Source organism: Fusarium phalaenopsidis (genome assembly GCF_050370095.1).
Source record: "Fusarium phalaenopsidis strain FUZ10S chromosome Unknown contig_32316, whole genome shotgun sequence".
NCBI classification, from domain to species: Eukaryota; Fungi; Ascomycota; class Sordariomycetes; order Hypocreales; family Nectriaceae; genus Fusarium; species Fusarium phalaenopsidis.
Genome location: NW_028145399.1, coordinates 1,061,703 through 1,084,749, shown reverse-complemented (window position 1 = coordinate 1,084,749; position 23,047 = coordinate 1,061,703). Strand labels below are relative to the sequence as shown.

Genomic DNA, 23,047 nt, shown 5'->3' with positions numbered 1-23,047 from the left:
AAAGGTCACGGCCAGGAGGTTGAACGATGCCATGAGAGAAGACATGGGCTTCGTGACTGTCGCGCCGTTGAACTAGGGTTGGCGGGATTTGGTTGGAGAGGTTGCAAGGATGCACGAGAGGCGCATTAAGAGGAGTGTGGGGAAATCGGGCCGGCGTCCGTGGATTGACTGATGGTGTCGGCGCCACAAGCAGGACATTCCGGCGGTGGGCGCGCCATCCGTCAGAACATGAGCTTTGGGGGTTTTGTGATGGATGACTGGACAGTCCGAGGCGCTGGAGCTCGCATCCTAGACAGACTCTGGCCATCCTATCCCTTCCCAGCGGCCTCTGCAGAGGGTGTCATGTCGCTACCCTGTGTGCCGCGCCGGCATCCATCCGCAAGTATCCGTCAATTCCGCAGGTCGAGTTGCGGGTGCGGGGGGAATTGCATGTCCAGGCCAGGCCAGACCATATAGGGCCATATGCGCAATGCTATTGGCGCGCGAGTGCGGCGTCGACCATGCCAACAACAGCAGGTTACACAAGGGGCGAGCTTCTTTCGGTGTATTGTTCGGAAAAGTCATTAGTGAGAGGTGGTCGAGATGGAAAAGAGGAAGAGTTTGCGTTGGTGTCGGGCAGGGAAGATGAATGAAGAAGGAAGTGATGATCTGAGCGACCTGCTGGTAAGCGCCTTCCATCAGCGGAATTGAGGGGATGGGGTTGGATTGGATCTAAGAGTTTGGGGGAAGGAGCCCCCAACTGACATCCCATCAAGGAAGGCGCGTACTGTACCAAGTCTGGGGTTTCTTCCGTCGCGTCTCACTTGAAGCTTGGACACACACACTTACCAGCTTCCCCTCGATGAATCTTTTCTTTTCCCAGCCTCGATGGAAACTAAATTGAGTACGGAAGATCCCCCATCGTGAAAATCCGGGGATGGATAGCGGCGGACAATCTTAGGGCCTCCCACACCCTCTTCTCACCCATGCACCACTCGCGCGGATATGGGGATGGATGGCTCCGCACAATGTTCTGTTCAGGGCTGCCACGCCCAGAGTCGAAACGGGTCTGCGATGGAACCAGAGCGGCGACGATCCTTAGTTCTTCTATCGGGCCTTGTCAGGCAGGCGATACGATGCGATGAAACCCAGCGAGAAATCAATGTCAGATCCTCCCCGCTCAGCCGTTTAAGCTTTCGCTCCTTTTGGGTGCGAACGAACAAGCTGGAAATTGGTTCCAGCGTCGGGGCTCGGTTAAGATGGAGCCGAACGTCAGGTCGGCGGCGACGGACGCGCTAGACGCCACCAAGTCCAGAGACCCTGACCCTGAGAGGAACGCTTTGGTTCGTTCGTGCGAGTCGACTAAACAATCTTCGCTGCTGAAGAACAGACACAAGCGTGGAATACAGCAGCTCCTTGCCTGGACCGGACGCAACTGACGCCATGAGGTTGTGGAAACCAACTCTCGCGTCCCCACCCCGTCTAGTCGTTGAATGGTTCTAGACGAAGAGATCCCTGAGATGGATGCCACCACATGGTCCTCCCGACGGCTATCGTCACGGCTTCTCCAGCTTCAATTCGTCTGACAACCCAACTCCTGACATCCGCGGTTCGCCTTGGCCCGCATAAAGGAGAAGATTCCTCGAACGAGATCCCAGTCCAAGTGTCATTCTCTTCGGAACAAGAACCGACAACGCCCTCGAGGTGTGAGTGGTACCCATGCTCAAAATCCTCCACCTCTGACCATACTCCACATCTGCCCATCAACCCACCCTCGGCGGGACCTCGCTCCCAGGCTTGCGAGCTAGGTCCTCACTACTCCGTACGGAGTAATAAGCGACCCATTTGGCATTCGGCAGCTGCCTGGTCACTCTGGGTTAGCAAATACACTCCTCCCCGTCCCCTACAGGCCTAGTCCTGGCCACGCCCGACATTTCGGTCACGAGCCGCCGTTGGGGTTTCTCCAGAAAAAAAGACGCCCATCTCTCCTCCCTCCTCCTGCCACCGACTAATTCCAAGGAACCATTGACATTGACAGTTGAGACAGAGTCATCCAGACTGTCTTCTCGCCTTTCCATCCAGCTGGTTCCATCGAAATCGCCATATCGACCTTGAGAGACTCGGCCCTCAGGAGTCCCTCGGAGATCCACCACCACAGTCTTCTGATCCGACCTGGCCTGGCCTGACATTCTATCAATAAGTATCAGACTGGACAACTCAGCTATAGGACCCTCTTCACGACTCCCAGCCATAACCCAGGTTCGCCACTTGAGCTACAGCAAACGACGAGGGTCATCATTGCCTGAAACGCTCTTGGGTGCACCGCAGCTTGGAATTGAAAGCGCACTCAGCAAGTTACGCGAAAGCCCAAACTATCTGGTTACAGTCAGCTTCTCCAGTGCCTTCTAGGGCAGCTGGAACCCTTTTGCCGGTCAGGGTAAGTCTATCTATTTCTCTTTCTCTTTAGTCGCGTCGCGTATCAGTCGTTCCTCCACCCCGCGTACCCTCTTCATCAACTTGCCTCTTTCAAGGAGACTATGATCGCCTCCACGTACAACGACACTACCGCCGTCTTTACGCCAAGGGACTGTCAGATGTCTTGTCAATCACTCTATGGTCCCCGCTTGCCGAGGTCTACCCCGGCCATCAACATGGTTGATCTTGTACTATTTTGATACCTCGACTCTTCCCATGCAACCGTCATCAGACTCAAGCCCCTGTCTGCTTCATCACTTCCCCGCAGAGCTTTGGGATCTGCTTACAGAGGCAAACTGACCATGTTTATCAAAGAATCTGCTCCTGCCATCGGTAGGGGAGGGGGATAACTCGTTCCACCCTTGATCCAAGCCACCAAGACCTTGGTCCAACCGCAGCGAAAGCTTCATTCACCATCTTGCAGAAGACGTGATAACACGCGCATGGCAAGATGTTGTCCAACCCTCTTCAACGCTTTTCTCCCTACCAGAACATTGCCTCTTCAAACATCTCACCAGATGGCAATGTTCAACAGACTCAGATCCAAGGCAATGGGTTAGAGACACTCGGGCAGAACCACCAATATCCAATTCAACCGCTTTCGCAGCCAGTATCCATCCAGAACCCTCATCTGGCGAGGGCAGGCCCTCAGACGAAGAATCGACAACATCCTTACGGAACTACTGCTCGTGGATCTGGAGCGTCAGGCATTCGTAGGAGGATTAGCCGAGCCTGTGATCAGTGCAACCAGCTTCGGACAAAATGCGATGGCCAGCACCCCTGCGCACACTGCATTGGTAGGTCCTGAAGTCGAATGTTGGGAAGCGTTTCTGACTTCAGTAGAGTTCGGTCTGGGGTGCGAATACATCCGCGAGAGGAAGAAGAGAGGAAAGGCCTCCCGAAAAGAATTAGCCCAGCAAGCTGCTGCTCAGGCTGCGGCAGCCGGAAAAGGCCAAAACTCGGAGGAAATCGCGGGTGAGAACAACCAATCCTCCAACAAAGGACTCGAGACTTCCAACATCCCCCACTCTGGCGAACGACAACCGAGCACAAGCAGTAAATCGAGCAAGGACCAAAGCGACGATGTTATGCGACATACCCAGGGTCTGGAAGGTCTTGAGAACCTCGGTGGCATGAATGAACAGCCTCAGCTTGGACGCCCTCCGGCCCTGGACAGCGAGCAAATGGAGAACCACGGAGGCCTGGATCTGAACGGATTTGGTAATATGGCGCACAACTACGATACCCAAGGTCTGGAGCTCAATGGCCAACCATATGGCCCTGGTGGCCGAAACAGTATGTCGGGTTATTCTGAGTTTCCATATTCGATGCAAGCCCAGAGCCCACCGAACTTCGGCAACAACACGACCTTTCGAATGGGAAATAGTCCACTTGGGTACTCAATGGGTAAAGGAGCATCCCCTGGCTGGGGGATCTCGATGGCTTCGCCACCAGGCCAATACCAATCTCAAGTCCCCCAAGCGAGCTTTGGCAACTCGAAACTGCGATATCCCGTTCTCGAACCTTTGATCCCTCACCTCAACAACATTCTACCAATCTCTCTTGCCTGCGATCTCGTCGATCTTTATTTCGCGTCTTCGTCATCAGCTCAGATGCATCCGATGTCGCCCTATGTCTTAGGATTTGTCCTTCGAAAGAAATACTTCCTCCATCCCACAAAACCGAGACATTGCCAGCCGGCCCTTCTGGCGAGCATGCTGTGGGTTGCAGCGCAAACGAGCGATGCCCCTTTCCTGGCCAGCACACCTTCAGCTCGTGCTAAAACGTGCCAGAAGCTCCTCGAGCTAACAGTTTATCTTCTTCGGCCACTTATTCATACAACCTCAGGAGATGCTCCAAGCCCAGTGGCTGACGGAGTTGCGCTTGGTGGATTGGGTGTAGCCATGCCTGGGTCCATTAGCCTGGATGCTCTGACGGGCGAGTCGGGGCCATTCGGTGCCGCGGGAAGCCTGGACGATGTGATCACCTACATTCACCTGGCAGTTGTTGTCTCGGCGAGTGAGTACAAGGGCGCTAGTATGAGATGGTGGACTGCTGCTTGGGGCCTCGCGCGAGAGCTGAAGCTGGGACGCGAGTTGCCGGTCGGTCCATCACCCACAAGCCAAGAAACGAGTGCCATGGACACTGAGACTGGGGACGATCAGGATGGCAACAGTGGCGGATACGTAACAGAGGAGGAACGTGAGGAGCGGCGCCGGATATGGTGGCTCCTCTATATCGTCGACAGGCACTTGGCGCTGTGTTACAACCGCCCCCTGTTTCTCCTGGATATTGAATGCCAGGGTTTGCTGCAGCCCATGGATGACAAGGCATGGCAGAATGGGGATTTTAGCAGCCTTTCCAGCTCCAACACGGATCCCAGCCTACTCAACACTGGGCCCGAAGGATACGTCTCGGATTCGTCGCAAATATGCGGGCCCCAGTATGAGTGTCGAGGTCATAGTATCTTTGGATACTTTCTCCCCCTGATGACAATTCTGGGCGAAGTCGTGGATCTGCACCACGCAAAGAACCATCCGCGATTTGGCATGGCTTTCCGTCCAGGGCACGAATGGGATGCCCAGACGGCAGAAATCACTCGACATTTGGAGATATATGAGCAGAGCTTGCAGGCCTTTGAGCTTAAGCATTTGCCGCGCTCCGGAGATGACAAGGTCGACGGGCAGCACGGCGAGAATAACGAGCTCTCTGGAGTTCCTGAAATCACGACACCATCAGTTCACTCGGTGCATTCCAGTGGGTCAGGTCGACTCACGGAGGGCAACATTCAGACCCGGATTGTCATGGCATACGGTACACATGTCATGCATGTGCTGCACATTCTCTTGGCCGGGAAGTGGGATCCGATCAACTTGCTTGATGACGACGACCTCTGGATTTCGTCACAAGGGTTCATCACGGCAACGAGCCATGCGGTAGCGGCGGCCGAAGCCATCAACCAGATCCTCGAGTTCGACCCTGGACTGGAGTTTATGCCCTTCTTCTTTGGTATTTATCTCCTTCAGGGATCGTTCTTGTTGCTTCTTATTGCGGATAAGCTGCAGTCGGAAGCATCACCCAGCGTTGCTAAGGCGTGCGAGACCATCGTGCGGGCTCACGAGGCATGTGTTGTGACTCTGAGCACAGAGTATCAGGTGAGTAATGTGGACAAGACTGTATCGGGAAGGGAAACTAACAAGTCTGCAGCGAAAATTCAGCAAAGTGATGCGCAGTGCCCTCGCCCAGGTCAGGGGTCGTGTACCTGAAGATCTAGGAGAGCAGCAACAACGGAGAAGGGAGCTTCTGGCATTATATCGGTGGACGAAGGACGGAACAGGCTTGGCCTTGTGAGCAGGGCTCTGGTCGAGTAATGTTCCTGGCGTATCGGGATGTTGGGATTGGAATAGGGTCAGCGGCCTTAATGGTTGTAGTAGAGGGCGGAAACGGTGGGCGGCATGACTGTTTTTTGAAAAGATACCAGGAAAGCGAAGAGCAACTTTGTGGTGAAAAAACAAAGAGGCCGGCGCAGGAACTTGGTTGTTTATCGGTGGGATTTACTTGGGGATGTATTGATCTCGGTCTTGGTGAGCGAGGCTTGGTGGGATTGGGTTCTTGGGCGTTGTTTAAGGTTGGAGGGTTATTTGAGTCGACAAATCAGCGAAGCGGTCGCGGGTATTGGTTTTCTGGAAACAATTCAGGGTGGTTAGCGGACTGCTTGAAAGAAAGGCAGAGTTGAATGTATTGTGTTGTCTTGTTCCACATCGACTGAACAAGGGGCCATTGTGTGAGTGGTAGGATGACGGCATGTTCTCGCACTCTTGTTCGAGGGCGAAATACTCTTCTTGCTGGTGATCCCAAGTCTTTGTTGTTGATGCTTCTCAGAGTCAGTCGGGGAAAGGTGAATATGAGCCGCGTTGCTGGTGGTGGCAACGTCTACCTTGATGCTATAGATTCGCGCCAGGGAGTCACCGTCAAGATGCATTGTCGCCCTCAAAGAAGGCGGTAGGTATGATTCGCGGCGTTTGAAACCAAAGCAGAGCCGCACGAATGGCACCTAGATGAAGGAGTCCGCACCCTCAGGCTACACACAAGGATAAATCCTACCCCCGCCAGTCCCTTTCCACCCCCGGAGAGACCCCATAGCTTGGTTAGTTGATGGCTAGGACACAATAATTTAGAGTGACTGCGATGTGCGATGCAGGACTTCATTCGTGCTGATCTGTGAGTTGATGCTCGCGTCAACCGATGAAGAATGCCAACTTGAATCACGGATAGCGACGCGACGAACAGAGGAGGCCACCTCGACGATATCGAACACCCGAGCTGATGACGACGAGATCTAGAAGTTAGCAAAGGAAAAGAGAAGGATACTTAACAGGGCGTGGAGAGGTTATGACGAGCGAGCTTGGGGTTGGCGGTGATGTTTTCCGCAAGTGGCCGCGTGACGACTGACGAACTGTCAGCCAGGGGGGAATGTCAACAGCATCACGTTTTCGTGTGACTTGTAAAAGGGAAAAAACAAAAAGCACTGTCTGCATCAGTCGAGCCTTGAGAGAAACAGGTTGCGCATGAGTGTCGGAGAGTCATACCTATGTCCCTTGTGCACCCCTTCGCTTGACAGCCTATTGGTCATTCAACTCGGGGGACGTACCTTGATAGTTGATGACGAAGGGAGTCAAGAACGAGGAAGTGTAGGTTTAGACGCTCATGAACTGCAGTTTGGGGTCATGTGCGAGAGGCCTGATCAGGGCATTTAGTGATTCACCTGCAGTGCAGATAGGGGGAGGCTCCCCGTCTGGCAGTGTAGACCGGCTGCCAGTCTAGGGGTTTGTTTACTGAAGGAGACTAGCTATTGTCGTTTTTGTTTTTGAGCATTCACCTCGCGGGTGGGGATGCGCGGCACCATTGTTAGCTATTGCTATTTCTTGGGCTGCGCTGCACGAGCTTCGCCTCTCTTCTTCTTCTCCTCTGCATCATCCTCCACCCTCCACTCTCTCTCCTCCTCCAAACATCACCACCACCTGCACACTTTTTCTTCTACAAACCTTCATCTTGGAACTCGTTGGTTTCTATCTGAAAAGGTATCTTGATTCCTATACACGCTGCTGCATCCATTCATCACAGGCGCGTATTTATTTTCTCTTCCTTCGCGATCGCTGGGTGGCATCGTCACCACAGCGACTCGACATTCACCATCCTGATTCCTAACTTCATTTCCTTCTGTCGCTCTCCATACACTTCTACACTCTTCCCGTCGTCTACTGCCTTCTTCTAACTATCGTGGTCGTCTCTTTCATTCACTCTTGTCGCATCTTTGCACTTCCGCCACCATGAACTCGCTGCCCAAGGGCAGGCGGTCCTACGACCAGAGCAATGCCGGTCAGCAGCATAAGTACCAGTGGGTGAACTACAAACGAGCGGACGACGCTGAAGGAAGCGTTGCGATGCCTCCCAACAAGAAGCGTTACGTCCCCAAGCCTACTACGACTGCGCAGCTCAACCTCGCTCTTCCCGGCTACTTCAACTTCAACGCTCAGGGTCCTGTCAACTCTGGTATCCCGATGTTGGGCGACAACCAAACTATGGATCCTCGTCTTACGCAACGCGAGTCAGGTCCTTCGGGTGAGCAGATGGGCGAAACCCTCACTCTTAATCCTCGCCTCACGCAATGTGAGCCAGTTCACTCCGGCGACAACGTCGTTGTTGACCCCCAGTTCTCGCAATTTGAGCCGATTCTCTCTGGTCTGACTACCAGTGGTAACGTCACTCCTGATGCTCGCCCCAAGAAGCGCCAGCCCGATTGGTCTGGCCGAAAGATCGCTGGCTACCCCTTCGAGAAGGCCGGCTTGACCATCCCAAACGTGGATTCCGAGGCAGACTATGACAAGATCATCGCCTCTATCGACTTTGAGCTTGCTCATCAGGAGGCCAACCCTCCCGTTCTCCCTCCATCTGAGCTAAAGGAGATGGCAGCCAAGCCTCTGCCCGAGGCTCCCTACGAGATCCCCGAGGACAATCCTCGGCTGGCCGAGATTCTTCGAGCCAAGAACAAGCAGATTTTGGAGAAAGGCAAGATGCTTGACAAGGAGCGAAACAACCTTGCGGCCAAGGCGACGCGAGACCGTCGTAACGAGGTCATCTTCCAGAGCCGAGTCCTCTTGAACGACCGTGAGGCAGAGCTCAACTGGTGGAAGCTCCGCGCCATCACCCTTGGGGCTGAACCCAACGAGTTCAAGAAGCTTCCCGATGAGTTGAAGAAGGCCATCTTGTCTGTTGTCGAACAGCGAGTAAGCGAGGGGGACGCAAAGAGGTCCGAGGACTCTGCGAAGAGCAAGTCGCAGAGGCAGTCCACCCGCACTGCCAAGAGCAACGTAAGTTGAACATATTCCACCTTTAAGTATCTCGTGCTAAGTATAAATCACAGAAGCATGTCCAAAAGGACAAGGAGGCCAAGGCAAAGGAGGTCGCCCGGCTCAGGGCTGAGCTGGAAGCAAATGATGCCGCGGCGCTCCAGGCCGCGCAGAACGCCATGGCTCAGCAGTCAGTGATGGAGCCTTTCCAGCAGCAGTTCAACCAGCAGCCTGGACAAGTTGCTGCAGCCGCTTAGAATGCGTCTGCTGAGGACATGTCCTCGATGGCTGATGATTGGAGCAACACCTTTACTAACAACCCCATTTGAACATGATCCTGTTGGCTATGGAGACGAAGAGTTGCTCTGTCTTTTTCTGGTTGATCATTGAACAAGCACGGAGAATGGAGATTTTCCTTGTCTGCTGGTGCTTGGCCTCGTCCTTTCTGGTTCACTCATGCATCACGGCACAGCTTTCACCGCCTATACTAGACAACCATGGGCAAGACAACAGGAGCAGCACACCGTCAAGCCAAATGGTTTATAGAATGGGTGGGATTTTCGGGGCTTAGTTTGGTCACCGGTTTCTTTTTCACTAGAGGTGATCGAGGTCTTGGACTTGTCTCTTTGCTTCTCTGGGCTTTGTTTCTTCTTTTTCTTTCTTCGTCTTTCTGGTCATTTTCCCCGTCTCTCAGGTTCCTTTTTTTCGTTTCCATCAGGGCAGATAGCAGAGGCGTACGGGAAAATCGCATTGTATAAACTCATGTAAGGTATCTAGAATCAAGGCCTCTACAGGCAAATCAAACACGTTGAAAAGCAGAACTGTCCTTCACCATTACACTCCATCACCAACCAAGCCCTGCCAAAGCCATCACAGGGGTCATAGACCCAGGGTATCACAGTATTCCTTTCGCCTTCACCTCCTTTGCGTAGTCAATTGATGTGTCTTCAAGCAGCTTGGCCTATTCAACTAGGCATACTGGGGCTGGGAAACGCCCTCTTGCTTGGGAGGGCCCATCTCGGGGTCGGATGGGGCCCTGGGAGAGAAGGAAGAGTCTTGAGGAGAGTCCATGCAAGCCTTGACGAAGAAGACGATGATGACGATGATGACGACCCTTTTGACGGTTAGTTTCCTTTCACGAGAAAAGACACAAAGAAGCTCACCAAGTGAAAGCGCCCAGAACAGAGCCGGCAAGCATAGAAGCACCCCAGGCCTTCAGCTCCGCGTACAGACCAAAGCCAGCAGCGTTGTAGATGGAGTAGTAATTCGAAGTCCAAGAAGCGGCCCAAGCCCAGGCAGACAGCCAAAAGATGGCGTCAAGAATGAGGGCGCCGACAAAGAGGAGGCGGAGGTACATGTGAGGCGCAAAGAACTCTGCAGCCAACATGCCTCCGAGGATAAGGAATGTGAAGATGGACTAATAAGAATGTTAGAGATATTATCATAGAGAGAAAGGATGTGCGTGTGACTTGCGTCAAAGATGAGGAAGCCGGCTGGGTTGGAGCCGACGTAGTACTGGCTCCAACCGCCGAGGAGGGAGAGATGGTAGGCGGCTGCGATGAGGACGCCGAGGGAGAGAACGAGGGCTACGATGCGGAGGATGGTGAGCCAGAAGGGCATCTTGGGGACGCCGGTGACCGTGAGGCCGTGGGTAGAAGTGGTAGTGCCCGACATGGCGATGTGTTGGTTGGTGGTTTACTTGGGAGGAGACAAAGATGGTGTTCTGAATTGCTACTCTCTACTACTTCATGGGGAGAGGGGGACTCCCCCTCTTCTTATGCTCCCACTGACGATGCAGCAATAGACGCCCAAGGGCCGTTGCAGCACGGCGCCAAGAGCGCAGGGCTGAAGGGAAGTTGTCTCTGCCGTGGCAGGGATCCGCACTTGACAGGGGCTGTCATTGGAGTCTTGCAGGCCATGCCAAGGTTCTGAAGCATCATGAGTCCCAGTCTATTCAGTTTATCGCCTAGTAGACGCATTCAGCTGAAAGACGATGCGAGTTGGAAAAATCTGCCTTGTCTGCTGGCAGAAATGTGTCTTGTGGTCTATTTAGCTAGGAGCTAAAGATAAAGCTCCAAGTTCCAAGCTTGATATTAGACTTGTATCTAAGCCACTGCCATGAAAAAGTGTTTTTTTATCTTTTGTGCTTAATGATGGATCAACGCCCTTGGCGGCGGCTGCAGCACCAGTCAAACGTCAGACGGCAACATGTTTGGCCGGGTCTTGGTCTTGCATGAGATGATCCCCGTTGGGTTGAAACATCCCACGGCAGATATGCAGGGGTTAAAGCGGTTTTTGTTTCTTTTCTTGTGGCGCACCCTCTACAGAACGAAAAACTACTCTTGGAATGCGAGATTAGGTGAAACGCGGTGGACATTTGTTGGGCTTAAGCCACAGGCAGATACGACTTTCATCTCTCTCTATCAGCTGGAGGCCGCCCGTCTTGAGGCCACCCTTCCCTTTCTCTTGGCAGATATGCCGAAATAGCCTCTTGTTCCTTGGCTGTGAGAGAGAGAAGAAGTTCACCGCTCGTGAACAAGTCTCCCCCTCACCCACACCTTCTTCACATTCCGATCATCCCCGTTAAACAGCCACTTGGCCATCCTCTCCTCCCACGTCTCCCACCCAAACACGTCGACGTTGCCGTCTTGTCCCATGCCCTCCTCGTCCACCTGTCCCAGACCGATCAGCTGCGCGTCCCACTCCATGCCCTCCTCGAACCCGCCCACGCGGTCCCCCAGGCCCACTACCTCGGCGCCGCCCCGCGTCCCCAGGTACAGCACCTCCTCCGCCGTCAGCTTGCTCCGCTCCCGCTCCGCTCCGGCTGCCACACCCATGGCTACGTGACGGCTTACCAGAGCCGCCTGCCGTGCCGCCTCGAGCACCGAAGGGCTGTAACCTCCGCTCATGTCGGTGCCGAGGCCGACCGTGATGCCCCGATCCCACATCCACCGTACCCTCGCCGCTCCGCTCGTGAGGGAGCTGTTGCTGCATGGGCAGTGAGACACCTTGCTCCCCCGCCTGGCCACGAGTGCCGCCTCCTCCTCGCTCAGATGCACCGCATGCGCCAGGATCGTCCTCCGCGTCAAAAGGCCATGATTATCGTAAACCTCTGCATAAGAGCCAGACTCAGGAAACTGCTTAGCCACCAGCGCAATCTCTCCTTCGTTCTCTGATATGTGCGTCTGCACTGGCAGGTCCATCTCCCTCTGAATATCTGCCAAACCTCTCATGGCCTCGCTGGAACACGAGGGCGCAAAGCGGGGTGTCAGGATGGGGCAGATGAGCTTGAAATCTGGGTCAATGTCTTGGACATGCTGGATCGTCTCCCGCGTCCTCTCCAATGACTCCTGAGCTGTCTCATCGCGGTAGTAAGAAGGGCAGGTGGTCGAATTGTCCATGCAGACACGCCCCACAAAGGCGCGCTGTCCAATATCGAAACAGATGTCGGCAAGGAGGTTCGTGGCGGCCACATCGATGGTCGCATAGTAGGCTGCTGTCGTTGTTCCATGGGACAGCGTCCGTCTCACGCATGCGGTATACACCCTGCGCGCCTTGTCCAGATCCTTGAGGCTCGACTCCATGGGAAAGGTGTACTTTTCAAGCCACTCCATGAGCGTCGTTTTGCCAAAGATGCCCACGTTGGGATACTGGGGCGCATGAACGTGAGAGTCTAGAGCTATCGTCAGCAAGCGCATTCCCACAGTCCATTATGCAAAACTCACCGATGAAGCCGGGGAAAAAGAACTGTCCCGGCTGTGCCACATGAATGTCCACCTCGCTCGCAGCCCATCCAAGCGTCTGGAGCGTCTTCTCCAGCTTGCTCACACTGCCAGGCTCCTTATCAACCCTGGCGATCCTGCCCTCGCCGTCGACGCAGATGAGGGCATTGTGCAGATAGTTGAGCTCCTGCGGGCTCTTGCTGGATATGAAGGTGCCGGCAAAGACCTGCTTCCTCAAGCCCGTCATCTCGGGGCTGCTGCTGTTGTTGTGTGTGCTTCCTCGGTTCAAGTTGTGACGCTTTGCCTGATTGATTCACGTGCCAAGAGCGAAAATGAGGGTGATGAGGATGATGTAATGCCGAGATCGGACTTCATCAATTGCGAAGAAGAGAGGAAAGAGCAAAAATTCTAGCTCGTCTTGAGTCCTCTGTAGTTATTATAGACAAACTCGTCCCCCTATCTCCCTCTGTCTACCAAACGCCTACACTACATGTAAACGAGTTAGCGGCCAACCATGTCAACTCGTGTACCTCGGAGCTCGGAGTAGGCCTAACTCCCCCTCTGATAGGCCACCTCCACCTCGTTTGCTATCTCCCCGTTCACCGGCCGTCGCCGGCAGCCGACCCACGGGCCGCCACCAATCGATGCCTCATCTCAAGCAAACACCTTCACTCCTGTCACTTGGTCACGCTGCGCTGCCACTCCCGTGTGGTGAGAAATTACACAACACTAAACATAATAGAGTCTAACTGCGCAGTAAAAGCAAACGCCTCTCTAAGTAATACGATACATCGTGATATAGTTCCTTCGTGTAGTAGTAAACCGGTCCCGTCCATCGGGAACCTGTAAAACCTTCTTCATAATCATCCATGACTGTCCTCTTCAGTCGTCTATCCTCTATTCATCCATCCATCTAAGCAGCAGCGCCGGGGCCCTCGTAGTCGCCGCCTGAGCTGCTGTCGCTACCATCAACACCGTTGGTGGCCGCCTCATCCTGAATGTACTTGTCCCAGTTGGCCAGGACAGCACCAATCTTGGGAGAGTTGGTCAGCTTGTACACATCCTCAAAGTACTCCTTGGTCAGCGCAAACGGCTTGGCCGTCACGTTGGGAATGTACTTTCCGACCAGCTTGGAGGGATCAATCGATGTCTTGTTGATCTTCTTGAGCAGGAAGGATCGGAAGGGCTTGACGCCCGATCGGAGGAAGGTAGAGTGGAAAGGCACGTCGATACCGCGGAGAGGGATCGTGGCGAATCCACGCTCAAGCTCCAGAGGACGAGGCTTGGCCAGAGTCTTCTCGGCAGAGCCGCGAATGATCTCGCGGAGGTGACCCTTGGCCTCCTCAATGTTGTTCTTCATCTCTTCAATGTCGATCTTCTGCACCTTGAGGAAGTTGGTCACGCCCGCAAGCGTGTCAAGAGCCCGCAGGTCACCAGCGCACACGTACTGCATGTTGGCAATGTTGTAGTTGACAATCTCCAGGAGCCAGCCAGTCTCCTCGGCAATGTTGTCCACCACAAACTGCAGAGCAGCCTCGTTGAACGTCTTGCTGATGCGGCTGGGGTTAACGGCGCACATCGAGTAGTTGGACCGTCCGGCAGCGTCACGCTCCACGGCCACCTGCATGGTGAGACCACGGTAGAACACAACCGAAACCAGACTCTCAATAGGCATGACCTCGGCCAGGGCAGCAAGGGCCGAGTATTCACCGAGCGAGTGACCAGCAAAAGTGCTGTTGTTGGGAACTAGGCCCTTGGACTTCATGTCCTCGAAGCTGGCCTTCTCCATCAAGGTAAGGGCGGGCTGCGTGAACTGAGTGGCAGAGAGCAGACCAGTAGGAGAGCGGTAGGTGTACGAGGTGGTGGTCTCGTCAATGTCCTTGAAGATCTTCTCCGACTTGATGCTACCGTCCGCAGCCACAGTCTCGAAAGTCATGGCAATATAGTTCTGGCGGATAGCCTTACCACGGGGACCACCGAAGTGGATGGTAAGCTCCTTGGGATTGTTCTTCACAATGTTGGTGATAGAGAAACCTAGCGATCGAGTCAGTATATGCGTTTCACAATACGCGAATGGGATTTCAACTTACCATAGTTATCCAAGAGGTACTTGTCGGCGCGGTCCCAGACGTCCTTGGCAACGGGACTGCTGGCGTACAGCTCCATACCCATACCCTGCTCCTGAGAGCCCTGTCCAGTAAAGACATAGGCGGTGACGGGCTGCTCAACCTCGGCCTCACCCTCGAGAACCTTGTCCTCGGTCTCCTTGTTGCGGACCTCGACCTTGATGATCTTGCGACCAGAAACCATGCCGGTGTGCTGGAGCTTGACCTCAAGATCGTCGTTGGGCAGGACCATGCCAACCAGGGAGGCATGGAAGCTGCGAACGCGGCCAATGTTGTTCTCAGCGGCCCAGGTCTCGACGAGACTTCGCACAGCAGCGCTAGAGTACATGCCGTGGGTGATGGTACCGGGCAGGCTGGCGTAGCTGGAGAAGACACGAGAGACGTGGATGGGGTTGTAGTCGCCAGAGACACGAGCGTAGTTCTCGTTGGAGGCGGGGGCTCGAAGAGCCAGAGGAGTCCTGCCGCTGAGAGGGATGGGGTTCTCAAAGTTGATGGGCTGGTCAATGGTCTTGCCATTTCGCTCGAGGTAGTCAATGACAGGGTTGCCATGAGACTCGCCGGTCTCGTAGTCAACGCTGGCAACCTGGATCACCTCCTTAGTGGGAAGCTCGAGCAGGACCTGACCGCGGGTCTCGATGCTACTGAAGACGTTCTTGTTCTTGAAACGAACCAGGCTCTGGAGTCGGAAGGTCAGGGTCTGGCCGAGGAGCTCAATGTCACGAGGAAGCTCATCGAGGGAGAACCACTGCTTGGAGCGGAGGACAGCAACATCCTTGGTGGTAGCAAGGTGCACCTGGATAGGAGTCTCAACCTTGCGCTGGAAGGTGTTCTCGTAGTCGGTGTAAGTACCGCGGTACAGGAACTGAGAGGTAACCTCCATGACAGGCTCGCCGTCTCGGACGAGAGTGCCACAAACCTCAACCATCTTACCAGCATCCTGGTTGATGACGGCGTTGATCTGGGCAGTGGTGGTGACCTCATCACCCTTCTTGAGAGGCTCCGCACCGGGGATCATGCGGAACTGGTTGGACAGGTGGACAAGCTTCAGGAGATCGCCGTCAATGGTGCGAGGGAAGATGGGCTTGGTGATAGCCTTCCAGCCAATGACAATGGCAAAGTCCATAGGAGCGTTGACAGTCTTGCCGGGTCGGTCAACGAAGGCCTCACCGGTGTTGCCAACAGCGTGGACAAAGTCGTTGATGGCCTCGCCGGTGATGGTAGTCTTGCCACCGTCAAACTTGGCAGTAACATCAGCGTCAAGGTCAAGAGCCTCCTCTCCGAACCACGCCTTCCAGTAGAACTCCTTGATGCGGTCGTTGCGGCCCTCCATGACCTCACGGATGGGCGAGTAACCAGCCTCAGGGTGGTAGGTGAAAAGGAGAGGGAGGGCAGCAGGCTTGCCAAGAGCGGTGGTCTCCTTGATCATGTTGACCTGGATCTTGTTCTCACCGACAAGCTTGACCTCGATCACATCAACATACTGGTTGTGACGAGGCTGCTCGCGAACCACAATGGTGGTCTTGGCAGGATCGTTGGGGTAGGAAATCTCCACAAACAGACCACGGGAGGGAGCAAAGATGCGTCGGATGGGGTTGGTCTGGAACTTCTGGCCCTGAGCGACGACGTCCGACATGAGCAGGGCGTGACGCCAGTTGCGGTTAGCACCAGCCAGGAGAGACAGCCAGGAGTCGAGCTCGGGCAGAGTGGCAGCGGCAGACGACGACAAGCGGTAGGTGTTCTTGTAGGTGTCGTAGCTGACAGTCAAGCCCTCAACGTCCAGAGGGATCTCAGGGTCAACCAGCTTACCGCCGAAGTACTCGGTGTAAGGGATGGAAGCCTTGTTGTTGCTGTACTGATCCCTGGTCAGGAACTCGATGTGAGACTCGTGGATGTTGTCAAGGATCTCCTTGATAGGCTGGTCAATGACGGTCGAGAACTTGGCAGCAGTGGGACCCTGGAGAATGCAGGTTCGGCCGACGTCCTGGTCAACAACCGCGTCGAGATCCTCAGACTGCCACAGGGAGTCCTTCTTGAAGTAGAACTCGAAGTTGTCATCAAAGGTAGGGATGAAGGTGACAGGCTTCTGGGTGGGGCGCATACACATGATAAGGAAGTGCTGGACATCCTGGGCGTTGATGATCTGGGTCTCGGCCTCGGGGTAGGCAGCGATGACACGGTCAATCACAGCGAAGGGGTCGCTGAGCTCAGAGTAGCTCTGGAGAAGAGAAGCCTGTCCAGGAGACGTGGTGAAACGTTCCTCCAGACGGTGAATGAAGTCACCAGTAAGAACAGTGTACGAGCGGTCAATCCAGCGAGACTGGTGCTTGACATAGAGGAGCTCGATGAGACGTCGAAGAACCTCGGCATAGGTCATGTCATCAAGGTCGACGGCCTTGCCCTCCTTGTTGCGGCCGAACCAGACCTTCTGGCAGTCATCGTTGAGCTTCTTGATGATGTAGTCCTTGTTCTTCTTGAGCTCAGGAACACGCTTCTCCTTGGGAAGGCTGAAGATCTTCTGGTCCATCTCGGCCCAGAAGCGAACACCACGAGTGGCAAGCTTGTGGATGGGCTCGCCCATCTCAGAGCGAACGGTGATGACACCACCGGCAGGTCCCTTGTAGGTCTGCTCCCACTCACCGTCCTCAAGACCAGGAGCAGCGACAATGGCCTCCTTGGCAGCCTTGCTGGTGTGGGCTTCCTTGGCAACCATCATGCGGCTACCGAACAAGCAACCGTCGAAGGGCATGGGAGGGTAGCCGTACTTCTTGGCCCACTGACCAGTAAGGTAGGGGTAGGTGTCATCGGCACCACCGAAACCACTACCGGCAACGAGGATGAGGTTCTCCTGTCGTCGAATACGGCCGTACATCTGAAGGATGGGCTGGTGGAAATCCTCGAAGGAGTGGTGACCACCACCACGGCCACCAGTCCACTGAAGGATGACAGGGAAGTGGGGGTTGGCCTTGGCGATGTTGATGACGGCCTGGATGGCATCGATGGAGCCGGGCTTGAAGCTGATGTGCTTGAGGCCAAGAGTCTCAATGTACTCCTGAGCAACCTCAATGGAAGGAACACCAGCACCAATGGTGAGACCCTCAATAGGAACACCCTCAGAGCGGAGCTTGCCGATCAGGGGAATCTGCCAGGACATAGCACGGGGGTTGACGTAGATCAGGTTGACAGAGATACCGCGACCAGCAGGAATAGCCTTCTCGATCTTCATGATGGCGTCAGTCATCATGGGGCCGATGAAGTAACCACCACCAGCAAGCTCGATGTGGTATCCAGCGTTCATGGTGGCAGCAACGAAATCCCACGGGACAGTAGCAGGAGTCATGCCTGCAACCACGATCGGGGGGAGACCGAGAAGTCGACTCATCTTGGTGTCAAGGTATGTGCGTCCGCTCTTGGTCGTCACGAGCTTGGGGCCGAACTCCTTAACCCAGTCGATGGCATACTTGACGGCGTTCTCCTCATCCCGGTCGAAGATCTCAGGCTTGTAGCCGATCTCGCTGAGCCCACCGTCGACAGTGCCAGCAACGATGACACGGACGCCAGTACCCTCCTTGTTGCGGCTGGTCAGGACACCGAGACCAGAGATACCACCAGGACCAAAGTCCAGGATGTGAGTGGCATCAGGGAAGACAGTAGCCTTCTCCCAGTTGACGGGATCCCGAGTGATGAGGCGAACAAGGGCGGGAACAATGTTGCCCTTGACCTGCTCACGAAGATCGTTACCGGTGTTGGTGTCGAAGACGGCAATACCGAGATCGCTGGAATCGATGGTGATCTCCTTCAGATCCTCATCAATCATAGCAGTGGCCTCAGCGAGGTACTTGCTGTGGAAGGGAGCCGTGATGGGCAGGAATCGGTTCACGAAGCGGACCTTTCGCTCGGTGTAAGGAATTCGGTTCTGGTCAAGACCAGTGGGAGCCTTGACCTTGCGCAGCTGAGAGTTGAGACCGTACAGCGAGGTAGGAGGACCAGTCACAACCAGGTTGCGAGGGCTGTTAATGAGGGACACGCTGATGTGACGGTCCTCAGGAAGGTACTGGTTGGTAGCATCGATGTGCTTCTGGACCTCAGTTTGGGAGAGATCGCGGATGCTAAGCATAGGAGTGGGAGAGCCCTCGCCGTGCTCTGATGACTCCCGGAGCATGTTGGGGGTCATGGAGGTGATGGGGAAAGCCTGCTGGCTGCGAGTTCCGATCCAGAAGAGCATGGTCAGGACGGAGGTGGCAATCTCGCGCCAAGAGTCCCAAGAGTCAGCGGCAGCGGTAGCAGCAGCCATCACAATACCCTGGGAGTGACCAGTGGTACCGGTGATTCTGTCACGGAGCATACCAGGGTGCACGCCGAGAACCTTACATGTCACCTCGTAGTGAGCGAGCTGGACAAGACCGATCAGAGGGAAGCTGACGGGGGCCGAGATCAGGTAGTCGACATCGGGAGTAGAGTCGGCGTGGTGAAGCCAGTTCATGACATCAAGACCCTTGGGGAACGACTTCTCGGCGGTGGGGTTCTTGGAGAGGTTCTGGAGGAGCTCAGCTGAGGAGCTGATCAAGTCACCCACAAAGCTAGAGTAGGTCTTGTAGATTTCCCGCAGCTCCTCGAAATACTCCTCGATGTTGCCCTGGCCACCGAAGATGGTGTAAATCTCGGCATCGCCATCCTCAGCAGCCCGGAAAAGAGCTGAGGCATGGGGCTTGATCGGTCGGTTGATAACAGAGCGAGCGGTGTAGTAGCTTCGGATGAAGTCGAGCTTCTTGGACTCAATGCCGGGCAGAGTGGCGGCAACAGCGTGGGCCTCATTGCCACGGAGGAAGTTGCGCTCAAACTCGTTGAGGACGAGCTTCAGGACCTCCTCGTAAGAGCCCTGCTCATCATCCTCACCCTCGTCGACCTCGTGAGCGATGAGACCGAGGTATCTGGCGACCAAGTCGGGAACGGATGAGGGCTCGTCATCCTGGGCAAGCTCGTCGGTGGCTTCGGGTAGGCTGGCGATGAACTTGTCTTTCAACTGGGAGGCGTGGAAGTGAAGGTTGGTGGGGATGAGGAAAGAGGTCTCGAGAGAGCCGTGGGAGAGAGTCAACGGCCGGAGAGAAGAGCTGGATCTGGGAGTGGAAATGCCCGTCTGAGGGCCTGCTCCGGTGCCGTACATGGTGAGAGAAGGGGTATCGAAGAAAATCTGCAAGCGGCGAGGCAAGAGCGAGCGGTCAGTTTATCTGGCCGATCAAGAGCTTCAACAAGAGCCAATGGCACACAAACCTATCAATTCAACTCGTAGCACCAGATGAAGATCCGATGCTTTCCCCAAGGACGCTGGTGAGAAGAATCCGGCGGTCCTGGTTTTGCGCGGAAGCTGGCTGGTCCCCTGGAAGGTGGGAGGGGGGAGGAAATTAGTAGAGAATAGCTTAAGAGTCGGTGGAGCGCGGCGCGGCACGAGACAAGACAACACCAGCCAGGCGCAAAGGGGACGAGGAGATGGAGGAAGAAGGGAATAGAGGATGAGGATGAAGATGGACAATCTCGAGGAGGAAGAGGTCTAAGATGGCTCGAGGGCAAGATTGGTCCGACCAAGGTATAAGTCCAGATGAGAAAAATCCAGCTTTGGGGACGTGGCACCGGGAGCCGGCTAACAAGGGCGTGGTTGAAGCTGCCGGACGGAGTCTGTGGAGGGGCCGCCTCAGCGAACCGAGTAGCAGGCCAAAATTTCAGTTCTGTTGGGGATATGGAGGGGTACGTATCCCAGCAAGCACTTTTTTTTAACCAACAATGGATGGAGGGCAGCTCTGCCTCCCTCCACAACCCGGCCTATCTTAGTGCACACCTCAATTGTCGAGAAGAAGAAAGGCATCCACCGACAAGAGGATGTGCCCGCCAGTTGTGAGACCGTGAGAGCCATTGGCATGCACCGCATTGGCGGCTCGCTTGATCCGCCGGCGCCCCACGACGTGAGACACCCCCTGCTGCATGGCACTCCCTGCCCAGAGGGGCAAGGGACCATCCATGGCTGGGCAAGGGTTGGGTTCAGCATGGCCAACCACGAGAAGGTGTCCTCGAGGTCATTGAGATTGTCCAGGTACTGGTACTTGATGCCCGCCAGATGAGATGCTGTTCAGTTCCACAACGCCGTCAACAACGCCGTTCAGTCGCCCTACCGGGAGACTTCGGGGGTGTTCGCTCCCCTCCAGAGCCCCTCTAAGAATCATCTAGAGCTGTTCTGGAGGGCTCGAACAGCGTTTTGGAGCCGCCGCCTGGGGCGTGTCCGGCCGGCTTGGTGATCCCATGAGGCTGCTGTTGAGCCACGCCTGCAGCGGGCGGATGGACGGAAGGCTGATGGTAGAATTTTTGATGAGATGTCGATTCGTCCACCCGGAACAACAAAATTCTCCTTGCAGACCAATGGCCTGGGCACATACTCGGCACTCTCGAACGGTTCCAGCTATGGGTTGGGTCTGTTTGCCACAGTGTGGCCGGGCTTGCGAAGCAGGTTGCATCCTCAACTCAAATCTTCCCCTTCAAGTTCCTATCTATCCCCGACATGCCCATCCATAAGCCATCGTGTCGATATTGAGTTGTATCCATATCTCTCATCAATTCGGAATTGATGATTCCCAGCAAGGGATTTCGTCATACCTTGGTAAGTTATCCTCAACCCTCACCCCATTCCAATTTGTACACAACTTCGGTTAGGATATGGGACAACGTGAGGCAAAGCGTCCATCCATCCGATATCGATGCCCATCATCAAACTCCGGATGGTGTGTTGTTGACTGAATTTTTCCCCGTCACTTGAGGGTTGCCATTGGAACCGTTGATCCTTGCCGGCAAAGATGCAAAAAAACGGCATGCATTTCGGAAGCTGATATAAACGTTGGTGCAACTACAGTGAAACCTTACTTAGAAAGTACAGTCGTTATTTAGTCAACCTCTTCTTTTTCTTGTTCCCTCTGGTTCAACCACCCCACCATCAGCACTGGCAGTGTTTACGCCAGTTCGGGAGCTTCGTGGGACTCCCGCAGACCAGCATCAATCCCCGTTGCCAATTTCAGCAACCACCTCACTCTTGCAAATTAAGTCAACTGTCTCGGGGCTTGTCAGGAGACCTTTTCAGCATTGAATTTCAACTGACTCGGAACCTTGCTCCCTAACCGTCAACTTTGGTTGAAGAGATGAAACTGTGTCATGACCATCCCTTGATTGTCTCTGTTGGTCATGATGATTGAACCCTTTCTTTCTGATTCTGATGCTCGAAAGCCAATTCCAACCTCTCGACTTTGTGCCAAAGTCCACCGCCCAGCGCCCAACTCCCGTCCCCAACTTCCCCTACAACAGTGACTGGCCCCCCACATTCTCCGTCCAGGCCATCTCAAGCTCCCGAACGTTGTGGGGCTCCTCGCTACGCGTAAAGTACCTGTACAGCGCCGCACCGGCTCGTCTCGGCGTGTTGCCGGCAGAAACTTGCGGAACAACAGCCTCTCAAAACGCCGTGATTCAACATCTACCTCTCATGAGCGCAGGTCTAGTCTTGCCCACACGCGGCATGGTGCCAAGTAGATCTCTTTGCATGCACCAACGACTGTGGCCAGCCGCGATGGCTTTTTGGGAGTGCAGTTGGGGAGCCGCAGTCTATTCTTCATCATGACTTATACGGAAGTTGCTGGGAAGAGACAAGGTTTCAGCTATGGCTTCAGGCATCAAAGGGTATCTCAACGGTTGTGCATTCAATCAAGACTCGGCCGCGCGGAGACCGACGGGAAACGAGAAATCGACGTTGAAATGTATCGGTACCTTGCCGAAACTCATCATGGGCATGAGCCAGACGCGAAATTGCATCGACAAAGCTGCTCCTTGGGCCCTCCCTTCAGTGTCCTACCCTACTGCTTAGTAGGGCCGCACCCTTTCTAGCCTTTCGTAACTGGTGAGCAAGGGTTAGCTGCCACATCCGTCAGATCCCTGAGCTGATGGTGGGAGGACTGTCGTCACCTCCCCTCGACCATTCCATCAAAGGCGGCGTTTCTTATCGTCCGTGAGCCAAGATCTCTACTGCAGACCTATAGATAAGCGGGATAAGAGCACAGGCATCAGTGGCTAGCCATCATCATGAGCCCGCTCGGCCGAGCTATCAAGGGCTCACCAAAGGCAAATCCATGGTGTTTGTGGTGTAGCCCAGCAAAACATGTCTGATGGTGCCCCAAAAGGTCGGTTTCTGGGGAAGCTGCTCCCCTGGCAGCCCCTGGCCGGTGCTCGCCGTCCCAGCCTGTCTTTTCCTGGATAGGACTAGCGCTCTAATATGGTTGAGGAGGGTGCTGCACGCCCATCAGTGAGGACCCGCAGCCATGTGTGGCTCGGGGATGTTCCACTCGAGGTCATCTCGCCCCAAGGCTCGAGA

General features: G+C 54.9%; 5 protein-coding genes across 5 annotated transcripts; 2 read left to right on the top strand and 3 right to left on the bottom strand.

Moving 5' to 3' along the window:
- Nucleotides 1–2,905: 2,905 nt before the first annotated feature.
- On the top strand, nt 2,906–5,805 carry LRP88_11926 (transcription factor domain-containing protein; the record flags this gene model as incomplete). Its single annotated transcript, XM_083248335.1, has 3 exons — nt 2,906–3,009; nt 3,077–5,609; nt 5,662–5,805. 3 exons carry the CDS (start codon nt 2,906–2,908, stop codon nt 5,803–5,805), a joined length of 2,781 nt encoding a protein of 926 aa, XP_083095765.1.
- A 1,979-nt stretch (nt 5,806–7,784) lies between these two features.
- Nucleotides 7,785–9,061, top strand: LRP88_11925 (uncharacterized protein; the record flags this gene model as incomplete). The annotated part of the gene is made up of 2 exons (XM_083248334.1): nt 7,785–8,825; nt 8,879–9,061. The coding sequence occupies 2 exons, from the start codon at nt 7,785–7,787 to the stop codon at nt 9,059–9,061; spliced, it is 1,224 nt and encodes a 407-aa protein (XP_083095764.1).
- Nucleotides 9,062–9,773: 712 nt separating this feature from the next.
- On the bottom strand, nt 9,774–10,478 carry LRP88_11924 (uncharacterized protein; the record flags this gene model as incomplete). Its single annotated transcript, XM_083248333.1, has 3 exons — nt 9,774–9,918; nt 9,968–10,221; nt 10,314–10,478. The coding sequence occupies 3 exons, from the start codon at nt 10,476–10,478 to the stop codon at nt 9,774–9,776; spliced, it is 564 nt and encodes a 187-aa protein (XP_083095763.1).
- An 848-nt stretch (nt 10,479–11,326) lies between these two features.
- On the bottom strand, nt 11,327–12,773 carry LRP88_11923 (guanine deaminase; the record flags this gene model as incomplete). Its single annotated transcript, XM_083248332.1, has 2 exons — nt 11,327–12,477; nt 12,530–12,773. The coding sequence occupies 2 exons, from the start codon at nt 12,771–12,773 to the stop codon at nt 11,327–11,329; spliced, it is 1,395 nt and encodes a 464-aa protein (XP_083095762.1).
- A 666-nt stretch (nt 12,774–13,439) lies between these two features.
- Nucleotides 13,440–19,813, bottom strand: LRP88_11922 (acyl transferase domain-containing protein; the record flags this gene model as incomplete). Its single annotated transcript, XM_083248331.1, has 2 exons — nt 13,440–14,560; nt 14,617–19,813. 2 exons carry the CDS (start codon nt 19,811–19,813, stop codon nt 13,440–13,442), a joined length of 6,318 nt encoding a protein of 2,105 aa, XP_083095761.1.
- Nucleotides 19,814–23,047: the final 3,234 nt, after the last annotated feature.